Source organism: Amaranthus tricolor, chromosome 6, assembly GCF_026212465.1.
Source record: "Amaranthus tricolor cultivar Red isolate AtriRed21 chromosome 6, ASM2621246v1, whole genome shotgun sequence".
Classification (NCBI taxonomy): domain Eukaryota; kingdom Viridiplantae; phylum Streptophyta; class Magnoliopsida; order Caryophyllales; family Amaranthaceae; genus Amaranthus; species Amaranthus tricolor.
Genome location: NC_080052.1, coordinates 29,392,826 through 29,406,430, shown reverse-complemented (window position 1 = coordinate 29,406,430; position 13,605 = coordinate 29,392,826). Strand labels below are relative to the sequence as shown.

Below are 13,605 nucleotides of genomic sequence, written 5' to 3'. Positions count from 1 at the left end.
TAACAACAGTTAGTTAGATTTATTCAAGGCGTTAGTAATATTTTTTGAACTTTTTTTTTAGAATTACTAGTAGCATTATAATGTGAATATGGCTTATATCAAGTCTTTTTTTTAGAATTACTCTTTGAATAGTAACCATTTTAGAATTGCTCAGTGAAGAAGGAAATTAAAAATGATGAAGGAAGGTGGAAATGAAGTGTTGGAGATTATAGTCACGTGACATTTGGAGGGAAATGAGAGCTGATTGCACACAAGTGCGATGAATTTTCATCCTAAAATCATTTAGTAAAAGGAGTAGTCCATTAAGTTTATATGCTTGTCTAATTCTCTCTAATTCTTCGATATGAGATCACATGTGATTACTATTTTCCCACAAATAGTTTACTGAATTTTATAAAAAAAATGATTACTAGAGTAAGACAAGTATGATCAATAGCCTTCACGTGTTTTTTTCTTGCAAATTTAGCTTAAATTTTCATTATCATTTACACGTTCTAATACCAATAATTAAACGAAACGTAAAAGTTATTAGTTCAAAAAATAAGCTTAATTACCTTTTGATGTAATAATAATAAAAGTCAGCCAAGATCAAAGTTTGAACAGCTTCAGCTACCAACATGAGTACGTGGGTATAAATGACAAAAATCCTACTAATTATTGGATACAATTGAGAATTGATAAATTTATTGGATACAGCTGAGAATTTTTAAAAGTACGTGGATATAAGTGAGAAAAACCCTTAATATATTTAATAACTGATTCAATCTTTATCAAATAAATTCCTAAAAGAAATAAGGTAAGAACAATATACTTACCTTTAGATGGATCGTCTTTGATACAACCAAAGCAGTAGCCAATACAGTAGCAAATAGAGCAAAGAATACCCAGAACAATTACGACAGCTGCTATAACAATGATAATGCCTATTACTATCAGACGTCCTGAAAATATCCATATCCTTTTACCTGTTTCTATAATATAAGTAAAGAATATGTTTTGTTAATTTATTAAAAGGTAACTAAAAACGAGGAAAAATGTATTTAATTATTATTACCTTTATCATGGATAAGAATTTGAGCAGATACATGAGAAATAAGTATCAATAATTGGAAAAATAGGAGAATAATGTTGGAACCTATCCATGTTTTATTCTTAATTTGTTGCATACTTCTTATGACTTATTTGGATGCATCTCTTTTATATGTACTTCTATAATAAATTATCAAAATTAATTTTATATTCTTATTTAACAACTATGGTTTTATATTTTCGCAACAACAATATTTTAATCAAGAAGTTTTTTTTAATAAATTTATCTATATATATATTCCAAATTATTAAGTAAATATAAACTAACAACCCAATATGTTTGTGAAATTTCGGCTCCCTAAAGCAAAAGTTAATATGGGTTTTCAATAACTTTTTAAAAGAATTCATTGAAATATTAATCAAATAGAAGTATATATAAATAAAAACTATAAGGGTTAACTTTTATTTATTATCACCCTCAAATACATCTTAAAATTAATTTTGATATATATAAAATACTAAGTTATTTAATTTTAAGTGAATAATATGAATAGATAAATTTTTCTTAACTATATTTTAACTTATAAATTAAGCATAAAAATGCAAACTAAAAATAATTGATAATAATATGAAATGAAATAAAATATAATTAAATTGAATTGAAAGGACTATTATATCGTGGCTCAAATTGATCATTCATATATCATTACCTTATCCCACATACAACCCTACTTATATATACTTTATATTTTATAGAAGTATTAGAATATATAAGTATAATTATTATATAATTGAGTTTTATTGCCAACAATTATATATTTAAAATAATAGAATAAGATTAAATATAAATATTTATATAATTATTACATTCTTATGGAGTACATTTTTTTCTTATAGGTATCATAAATGTTGACCAACAAATGGATATATGCTCAATCATCGAAAAGACATGTTCATCGCCAACCTACCGCTGATGCATGCGTCAAAAGGTTGACTTAATTAAAAGAATTAAGGTTGTTGAAGGCATACCAACATAGGTGTCGTGCCGGCATATATAGTCTTTATTCATAAAATAAAATTAAGGTTTTGTTTGGTGATTAGATTTTTAGAACGGCTTATAGAAAACGATAATATGTTTTCTTAGAAAGGCTTATGGAGTAGTTCTATTTTAGAATCACTTTTTAGTTGATTTTAAAAGTAACAGGCAAGTTTGACTAGTTATTAGGTTTTTTCTATTGGATTTTTAATTGATGTTTATCTTTTTATTTTTTTGGCTGATTTAACAAGTTACAAAAAAAAGGTTTGGTAAATTTGAGGTAAAAAAAAATATTCAGAATAATTTAATATATTACTGATTTTCTTATAATAATTTTAATTTTTGATTAAACATGAACAATTCCAACTATAAAGGTGCTTGCTAAAAATGCACAAAAGTAACCTCTTACTTATACAACAATCAGCATAAAAAATAAAAAATAAAATTTTAAAAAATTGAAAATTTTTTAAATAATTAAAAAGAAATCATGTAATTTTTTTTTTATTATAACTTTTAATTTTTTATATCTTTTAGCAATTAGCCTATAAAAATCAATCACCATTCAACAATGTTAATAGGTACGTAACGCTAAAATTGGGATCATTTAAAGTTAATCAAAAGTTGAGATTATTATAGAAAAATCAATAAAAATTAGATTATTCTAAATATTTTTTCCTAAAAACTAAGGTAGGCAAACCTAAACTTCTGACTTGTTAGTTATATTAATCATTAAGTTTACAATTAAAACAAGTAAACAAGATGATATATATTATGAAAATTTACAAATTAGATAGATATTATTATCATATCATTTTTGAGGTCTCTTTACATAGGTATTATTACGCCTCATCCCTTCCTAATTAAATTTCACAACTATTTACATGTATGATTAATTTTCCCTCATCCTTCTCTATAGCTAACCTACCCCAAATAAGACAATAAAAATAAAATATCAAATCAAAATACAATTTAATACAAATGTCAAGTCTTGTCAATTTTCAATAGTAAATATTAATTAAATGGTGGGAATAATAATGGAAAATTAGTGCAATGTGGTATGAAAATTTATTGACAAATTTTAATCTTCATATTTATTTTCCTCCAATTATGTCATTTTCTTTACAAAGTTCATTCCAATGTACGTATTACCATTTAAAAATGTTGTATTAGGTAAAATGAAAACTTGTGAACACAAAACTTTTTATTATCAAACTATCATTAACATAGGAATAAAGTGGTACATTTTTTGATAATTTACACTATAAATCATTTTCATTACCGTCGTTTAGTATTAGCACGGTCTTACTATTGTGTTTGTATCAACGACTGAAACAGATACCTCAACATATGTTAATCAATCAACAGAAATAGTTACATTTTAAAAGAAACCGGCCATAAATCTTGATATGTCAACGTGGGTACAAGTCTGTGGATTCAGCATCTGTATTTCTTTCATGAAATAGATCACTTGCTTGATGATCATGATTTTGGTACTGATCATGATATACTTCTCCTGAATCTGGCAGCTCACCTCGTAAGTTGATGTCCGATGACGATCCTGATAGGCGTGGTGGAAGTTGGGCATCTGAGGAGTTGTTCTGAAGAATGAGGAGAACAGACTCCATTGTTGGCCTACTGGAAGGATCTTCTTGAACACAAAATAAACCAACTTGAACTGATCTTACTACTTCTGCTCTTGAGAAGTTGTTCCCTACTGATGGATCTACTAGTTCCATTATCCTACCTGTGTTCCAAAGTTTCCATGCCTGGCAAAACCAAATATATACGACTTACTGTTTTGGGGAATTCTAACAATTTCTTTCTTTCGAATTGGAGTATAATAATGCAGTTTGTTAGGCCGTAACAATTCGTCATACAATTATCCTATTGACCATTTCGTGTGGACACATTCATGGAGCGGCACCCGTGGGCTCGCGCCCACAAAAACAACACTAATAAGAGTGGACTTGCAAACAATTAGAGGTGTTCAATGGGGCGGATTGACCCAACGAGTCATGGGTCGGGTCACATTTTGACGAGTCAATGACGGGTCGGGTTATTAACGGGCCTTTGTGTAAAAGGTTGGGTCAGGTCGGGTTTTATATGATATTATTATATACATAGTTGAATTGACCCAACGGGCCATAAAGTATAATAAGAAAAACTATTTTATGAACTTCTAAAAAACTAGTCAAAGTGGGTCGTATTTAAAATGAATTTGACATGCACCAACCCGTTTTACATTTGACATGACCCGCCTCGATCTGGCCCATTTAAATTATGAGTTTCACTCTTTTCCAAAACCATAATGTATTTGGAAGATTATTCATCAAGCATTATATATAAGTTCATAATCCAATAAGAAAACGATATAAGATTTTCCTCACATTTAAAATATTCCCAACACCACCCTATGATATACCTAGCTAGTATTGAAGAAAAGTTAATAAGGATTGCTTACATTACTTATAAGGCTCTGTTTTCCTAATGATTTAGCAAAAAAATTATTGCTTTGCCCACTTATTATTTCCAAGACCATGACACCAAAACTATAGACGTCTGATTTACTTGAAAATACTCCACCTGCAGCATATTCTGGAGCCATATATCCACTGCATCACACACGTACCTCATAGATTATAGACTTCTAAATGGTATATAGTAATATAATGATGTGGATTAAGTATTTGAGGATACAGGTCTTACAATGTTCCAAAAATTTTGCTAGTATTGGCTTGTGTATGATCAATTTTAAGTAACCTTGCCGTGCCAAAATCTGCTATCTTTGGGTTCATCTCATCATCCAATAAAATATTGCTCGATTTCAGGTCTCTATGAATAATTTTGACTCTAGAATCTTCATGAAGGTACAAAAGGCCTCGTGCAATTCCTAATATGATCTTGAATCTTGTATCCCAGTACAAGTATTTGCGCTTGTGTGGATCTGAAACAAACTCATGATTATTAGTCACAGTTGCAAATTAAGAATATTAGTATAAAATGAGCTGAACTATCGTTTTTACATGTGTACATTACTAACTCAGATATCATTTTCTAGAGTTATAATAATACATATTTCAATATTGCTAAAGATTATGAATCAATAATTCATGTTATTACTAGGCAGAGTAGAATTAAAATTTTTTTTTCAAAAAATATGTACCAAATTAATAGACTGATGTATGCATATTACCAAATAGGAACCTGTCGAGACTCAAGTTGGTGACAAACTCATAAATGAGCAGCTTTTCTTGACCTTCTAAGCAAAACCCTAAAAGTTTGACGAGATTTCTGTGTTGAAGCTTGGCAAGTAATTGAACTTCATTAGTAAATTCTTTGAGACCTTGACGGGAATCTTCTGATAGTCTCTTTACAGCAATATCTTGGCCATCTGGAAGCCTTCCCTGTATAATATTCATGTTCATTGTTGCCAATTTAATTACATAACGTACAATAACATATAGAATATATATTATTAATATCTAATTATACAAATTTTATGGATAATAATATCTCATACCGTGACAATTCGTCACATAATTACTTCATGGGACTCATGGGACACCTGTGGGTTCAGGCCCATAAACCCACGTCAAATGTGTTAACTTGCATACATATTTGATGAGGTTCATTCTTTCCCAAAATTATATGGTATTAGAATATATATATATATATATATATATATATATATATATATATATATATATATATATAAACCCGTGCAATGCACAAATATTTAAATATTAACATGTATAAAAAAAGCATTATCTTTAGTTTTTTATTTTAAGTTTTACAATATAAACTCTAAAGTACTTCATAACTGATTTTCCTGTAATAAATTTTATAAAATATACCCAAAAGAATTTAGATATAATATTGTAATTATACTACTTTCGAAAACTTTACTAAAACAACTAGTAATAGAGAGTTAATTGTCACAAAATAACTATTTTTGTTTAATTTTGTGTAAATTTGAACCTCTAATATATTGTAAGCACAACGCTTATAATATTTTGCCATTTAGCAAGAATGCTATAAATATGACATTTGTCATTTAGCAACTCTTTTATTTAATTGTATGATACAAGTTTATAACTCACTATTTTCGTAATGTGAGAATAGGGAGGTTCTGAGCATATTCAACATGTTCGACCGCACAGGGCACCGAGAAACTTGGCCCTCAATATTAAATTTTGTGGTATATGTTATGTATTTAAAGATACAAAGTTATTAGAAAATATCATAATTTTTAAAATTACACCAGGCCTTTAAAAAATTTGTCAGCCTTTAAAAAATTTGTCAAATGTAACTACGCCCTATGTGGGTTCTTTCAAATGTGAAGTATTTGTATTACCTTGTAAACAGGTCCAAATCCACCTTCCCCAAGTTTATTTTCAGCAGAAAAGTTCTTTGTTGCCAATCTAATTGAATCAAGGTCGTATTGCAAGGACTGTGAGCTGTTGGAACGCCTCATTACGGCTTCATTTTGGATGCGTCCATCTGGAGGCTGAACTGGAACTTCTTCTATCGACAAAAACCAGTTACATGCATTGTGGGACATCAACCATTAGTACTCAATCTTTAAAAGAATCTTTGATTATTTTTTTACCTTTATATTTAGTATAAGTTGAATATGAATTTGGTGCACACTAATTTTAGTGTTTATTATAACTTATAAAATTGTCACATTTAAAGTTTAACCCATACTATGTGAAATTCTCTTTTATTTAACAGGTCCAATTAATAAATAATACTAATTAAACAATATGTGAGTTGTGTCATATTAAATAAATAAAAAAATTTATTTTGAACTCAAAATAAAAAGCCTATAAACTAAAAGTTTTTATTATTGAACAATTTAACTACGATAAGACCGTCTCATAGAAAAATACTCTATAAATTATAAAAGTAACTTCTAACAAATTGTTTTAATGAATATTTTTTTTAATGAAAAACAAAAACCTCAAATTATTTGAAGTAACATGAGAAATAATATTACCTGTAGGTTTTCGTTGTTTCGTCATCCTGTTTTGACACGCATAATACAAGATAATGATCAACGACAGTGCAAAAACAGCGGCGAGTGGAACGACAACTCTTACAATGTAAAATAGTATTCCCCTTTCTGTTATATTTGAATGTAAGAATAGTTAAGTCACTGGAAAACGTCCCAACAAGCTTGAAAATTAAAGGCGGACAAAGTCAAGTAACTGTCGGAATTATCGATTAATGATAATGACGTAAGAGGAATGCCAGGAGTTTTTCAAGACTTAATAATATTACTTCTTCCATTCACAGTGACATGTTTTCATATATGTATGTCACGCTCATTTGTGAATATTTTAATATAAATATGTATTTTAATATAAAATTAAAATCTTTGATTATTGAATTGGTAGTATAGTTATCTATATTTATATCTAATAAAAACAGAAAAAAATAAAATACTAATTATTTACTGTTTTTGTTTTTTTGTTCTTCCTATTAATTTTTGCACAGTTTTCATAATTGTCGAGTATACATTATGACAAATCTAACAAAATCTCATGTAGATATATTTTATCTTTAATATATTTTTCAAAAACCTTAATTAAATTTCTCTTTTCTTAGAGTGGAATATTTCAAATAAGAAAACATTTAAAAAGAGGAAAGTATAATTGGGCAAACCATCTTTAACAATTCCAGCCTAGTTGACTTTTGAGCCAATCATTACAAATTTTTAATTTGATCATAAACCATAATACAATAATAATATTTATGGAAATGAGTTTTATTATTATGTGTGAGTTATCTCATATTATTAGAGGTAAGGTTTACTTGGTTCAAGTAATGAAGCTCCTTAATTAAGTTTGTAATTTTTTTTCCTTCTTATTTAGGTGATTAAATTCATTTTTTTTTAATTCTATCAATAAAATATATATACAACTCTTAGAATTAATAAGTATTTAAAATATTTTATCACAATGAATTTTCCATATAATTTAGAGATAAATCACAAAAATAGCAATATAATTAAATCTTAATTCACTCTATTTCTATACTTAGCGATAACGGATTTCACGACCAATACGAATTATTTCATAGTCAATATGGCCTATTTTTTAGATTGCTGCAAACTCAATAACCTTTACAATACGATTGCGATACAGTGATAACCTTGTTTTTGAACTATGGGCCAATCACCACAATTATATGATATTAAATCTTAATCATTGATTATTCTTATAATATGAGGATGTTTGGCAATTGGTTTTCTGTTGTTGGCGGTTGGCTTTTTTAGTTGGCTTGTTTGACTAGCTGGAAATGTTGGTTGCTTTTGTTGGCTTTTAAGCTAGCTGAAAAAATCAGCTATTTGTGGAAATATTTGGTAAATTTGAGTATTAACTGTTGGTTGTTTATTAGAGAAAAAATGGACCAACAAGCTAAAAGCCAACTGAAAAGGCTAGCTGGAGCAACTTTTCCATTTTGGCTTAAAAGTCAGTTTTTAACTGTTTAAAAGCCATTTACCAAACACTTTTTTTAAATATTTGACCAACTAACAAGCCAAAAATTAAAAGTCAAGTAAAAACTAAGCCAAAAGCCATGTACCAAAGACCCTATGACATTTATGTGATTTATAATCTAATTATCTTTCTAAAAAAACTAAAAATTGTTACCTTTTGATGGTAGGCTTGGCGGCAGAGGTGGAGAAGGAGGCGTATAGAAAGGTACAGTATCATAACTCATCTGACAATTGGACCGGAAAAGCATAACCTTTTTTAATCCTTTAAAATACATTTGCCAATATCTCAAAATACTAAGCAAGCATTTCTCACAAGGCAAACCAAGTATATCAGGAGTGCACTGAACAAGAGAATATAGTTTATCAAACGGTGGATATTGAGCTTCTGTTGTCGCATAACCAAGATAACTACTATTATATGCTGCCTTTTGAACAAGATTTTTCATCGTAGATGTTACGATTGACTCAAATTGATTGAGATTCGATACATTTAACCTTTTAAAACTCCACGCAAACCAACTATCATCATTATCTATAGATGTAACGGGCCTATTTGCATACCTTATAGTACATTCTTGATACCAAATGATGGCTTCTTTTTGGGTGGTACAATTAACATTTACAACTTGTTTTGCGGCTTCTTCTACGCATGTTCGGCACGTTACGGGATTAATGTCCCTTCTACAATAGAACATGCCGTAGACTGTGTCGGGATTTTGACCGATAGTTGAATTGGAGAAACCAATGTTAGAGGATTGGTCGACGAGGTTAGTAAGGACTTGAAAGAGATTTGTTCTGTACACGCTGTTTTGTGTGTAGTTTCCATTTTGGCTGCAAACTGTGAAGACATAATCGGGTTGGGAATCTGTTTTAGCAATGTTTAGGAGTATGATTAATTGAAGGAAGAAGATTAGTTGGAGACTTTTTGGTGGGTTGTGAGAAAAAATCATTTTATGTTGCTAATTATAACTAACATATTACAAATAAAGGAATTTAGTTAGCTAATTTAAATCTAAAATATTTGAATTTGTCCACATTAATATGTTAATGTTAACTTATGTAGTGATAAGTGATACCCCACAAATTGTCTAAGCAATTGGTTGATATTTAATTAATTGACCATCTCAAAGTTAGAAGTAGTACGTCAAGGTTAGACTAATTTAGAGTGAATTTTCAGTTTAGTTCATTATCCTCATCATATCCAGTTTATCCCGCTAATATAAAAATTATGATTGGGTCTAGGAAGGGAAGAAAAACGGCAACTCATATCCATAAAGATATTATTATTTCATAATACAATGTTTTTAGGAAGTTAATATCTTTTTTAATGTTTAGGATATTAAGATTATATTGTTTCCTATTATTTAGGTTTAGGTTAATATTTTATTTTCTTATTTTTAGTCCTAATCCCATGTATAAATAGAGGTGTTCCTCTCATTGATAAATCAGTACAAATCAAATATTCAAAACCCAAATCAATCTTTATTTCCGCATTATGATTTTCTTCACATGATGATCATTAATAATAATTTAAAAAAATTAAAATAAATAAAATACATCAAAATAAATAGAAAAATAAAAATAAGAAGGTAGAAATATGAAAACGAGTTAAAGAGCGATATGTAAAAAGCTAGGGACCATGACAACGACATGTAAGAGGTACAGAGTTAGAAATCTAAGACGTGATTAAAGTGCCGCCAACTAACCTTATTCCTGGTCAGGTCTTTAGAAAGTTGTAGGTTATGATGCTGTGAAACTGTATTTTTTGTTTGTTAAAAAACTACTTTGAACCATTTGCAATGTATTAATACCTTTTGCGATTTTTTTAAGAATAGCTTTTAAATGGATTTAAAGTTGCAAAAAAATTATCTTTTAAAAGGTGTTTTTTGTGCAGCAGTTAAAGTAATCATATGTTAGTGATTGAAAGAGGTTTAAACACTACTTTCTAAAATTAAGTTGTTGAGTAAATACGCAGCGTTTACTGCTTTAGTTAGTGTTTTTAATTAAAACGTTATAATTTTCAGCATTTTAAAAATTAATAGTATCATTTCAAGATTTATTCTACAGCTGGGTCTACTTATTTTATTTATAGACTTTTTTATCTTTTTCGTGTAGCTACTTCTTTTTATCTTTCTCGAGTCGGGGGACTCTTTTGGCCGCGCTCTCCTCTATGGGTATGAGTTGTCGCCGTCCTTCCCTCTTCAAACCCTGTCCATAGTTTTTTTTCTATGAGCGAGATATACTAGGTTAGATGATGATGATTTTAAGATTTATTCTATAATTTTATCAATAAATATATTTCAACGGCTATCATGACAATTACCTTTATTGTAAAATATAACTTTACACAAATAGTTATCCGCCCAAAGCCAACTGAAGAATCTCAAATAGCCCCACACTACCAAGGACAATTGACTAGTGCTTCAAGATTTGTCTTCTTCATGCTTGTTACTATGTAAGAAATCTAAGTGTTGAACATTTAGAGTATATAGACCAAGATTTGTATATACTACATACCTAGTATAGTAGTGGGACTAAATAAATATATTATAAGTCCAAATTAAATGCCTCAAAGAATTTGATGAAACATTACTTTGTTTCATAAGCTTTGCTTAGTGAAACATTACATTGTTTCATAAGCTTTGCTTGGTGAAACATTACATTGTTTCATAAGCTTTGCTTGGTGAAAAAGCTTTGTTTGGTGAAACACTTCTGTTTCAAAAGGAGGTATTGTTTGATGCATAGCTCTATAAATAGAGGTTGCATGACAAGGGACATTCCATCCCAATTTCATATGATTTATGATTTCTCTCTTAAGAATACTTCCATTCTTGTTCTTCCTTTCATGAGATAATATTGAGAGAGTAATTAACTCTTAATATCATCAAAGTTCATAATTCACTACAACACTTGTATTTACTATTGCGATTTCCTTGTGCTAGGATTTTGTTGTGTAGATTGTATCTCATTGTGAATTTCATTTATCATCCCAAGCACCTTTGTGGGAGAAATATCACAATAGGAAAGTGTATGAACGCCTTCTACTCATATCAAGTTTCCGAGCGACTTCTTTGATTGTCGCAACCTTATCTTCATGGTGTCCATTTGGTGATTTACAAAGCAAGGAGTTCCATTGCCATCCACACAAGGAAAATACAAATCGGTTTGTTTTATTTGTATTTGCATTATATTTCCAATAATCTATTGTGATATTTTTTCAAAGATGGCAAGCGTAAAAGATCTTGTTAAAATTTTTCATCAAGTTGGACAATTATTTCGACATGAAGTTCTGATGATGGCAAATGAAATACTTATTTTTATGGGTATCTTTAGTAAGAAGAAGTATCATGGAAAACAAGTAAGTTTTTCTTGAGATTTAATAATCATAAATTATATTTGATATTTTGTGTTTAAAATTGTGAAAAAGTTTTTACATACATTTAAATCTTCTTTTGGATGATCATATACATGTGTTCAAATTTTAATTTGAAGTAAAACATGTGGGTAATAGTATTTTACAAAGATATGATCTAGAGAAGTGGGTATGTGTTATTTTGATGATAAAAATTTATGATGAAAATCATAAAGTGTTATTTTTCTTAATAATTAATTAAGAAAAGAGAATAGAAATTTATTCATGTGATCATCATGGTTAATAAGGCAATGAAATTTTGTAGTATGGAATAAAAGTACTACAATGTTAGGATTTATATATTATATATAAATTAAAATTGCCAAGTATACATTAAGTATGTGTTTTATCGGATGTTAATTGATTAAAGTATTATTATGTTCTATACTTGATGGAATTAATTCTTCATGAGGCATGTTTAAAGAAAGTGATTGATTTTGTTTTATCATGTTGATAATTGATGTATGTCGTGTAGCATCAAAACCAAAGGTATGATAATTTTGTTTAGCATACTTTCGATTAATCTTTGTTTGTTGATTTGTAATTATTTTATTTATTGTGATAATTATGAAATAAAGTATCAATTTTATTGATGTAACCACTTTTGTGGTTAGTTATGGTAGTTATTTGTAAATAACTACTTATAAGTAAATGATGAATTTATTGACTTTTGTCAAGTACCTCATGATAAGACAAAATTAAAGTGACATATATTTTATATACCCAAATTTTTTCAATAATAATAAAAAAAAAAAGGGGTGATGATTTACATTGAAATACTCAAATGAGTTATGTAATTACCCAAGTCAATCTAGTTATATCATAACTAAGATTAAGGGGTAGAATTTATATGTCATGTAGATATACATGTTTATGTATATGGAGCATTTTAAATTTAAATTTAATATGGTCGGACCATTATTTATAATAATTAAGATTAAATTATTATGTATAATTCAACAATGTTGAAATTATAAGTAAGAGGTTGTGTTTATCATTACTTATGAAAATAGTTATGAAATAAATGTTATTCTATATAAGAGAATAAATTAATTTGCATAGATTTTGCAAATTATGTTTTATAGTGATTAAAATTCCATAATGTTTATAAATTAAATTATTATTACTAGTTTGTAATAATAATTTTGGTACGTTTATTTGATCCATATAAGTAAATGGATGGTATATAATTTATTCATAAATTATATGTGACAAGTTGATTTGTTTTAAAACTAATAAAGTGATTATTATTTATAAGTATTTACTTATAAAATTGTGTCCTTTAAGACATGTGAATTATCAAGTGGTATGATAATGTATTTTATGCCTTAAGCATAAAATGTATATTATGGCAAATAAATTCCATAATGTTTAATAATTAATTTATTATTACTAGTTTGTAATAATGTAAGAAATTTTCTCAAATTATACATAATTATATGTATGAAATTCAATTTTGAATTGGATCACAAAGAATTGTCATTTCTATTTGTGATTGAACGTTTACAAATAGGGGAGGTAATTTTAAACTTCCACGTGTAAACTAATAAAGATAGTATTTTATCCATAAACATTTGTCTTAGTTTTAGACAAAAAGATTAAATTATCTCTTGTTTGAGATGTTAA

At 28.2% G+C, this 13,605-nt stretch overlaps 1 protein-coding gene across 1 annotated transcript; it reads right to left on the bottom strand.

Moving 5' to 3' along the window:
* Positions 1 to 3,305: 3,305 nt before the first annotated feature.
* LOC130815765 (cysteine-rich receptor-like protein kinase 10) lies at positions 3,306 to 9,517 on the bottom strand. The gene is made up of 6 exons (XM_057682247.1): positions 8,722 to 9,517; positions 6,420 to 6,589; positions 5,259 to 5,469; positions 4,772 to 5,009; positions 4,527 to 4,677; positions 3,306 to 3,831 (listed from the first exon to the last, which is right to left on the bottom strand). The coding sequence occupies exons 1-6, from the start codon at positions 9,515 to 9,517 to the stop codon at positions 3,475 to 3,477; spliced, it is 1,923 nt and encodes a 640-aa protein (XP_057538230.1). The 3' UTR covers positions 3,306 to 3,474.
* Positions 9,518 to 13,605: the final 4,088 nt, after the last annotated feature.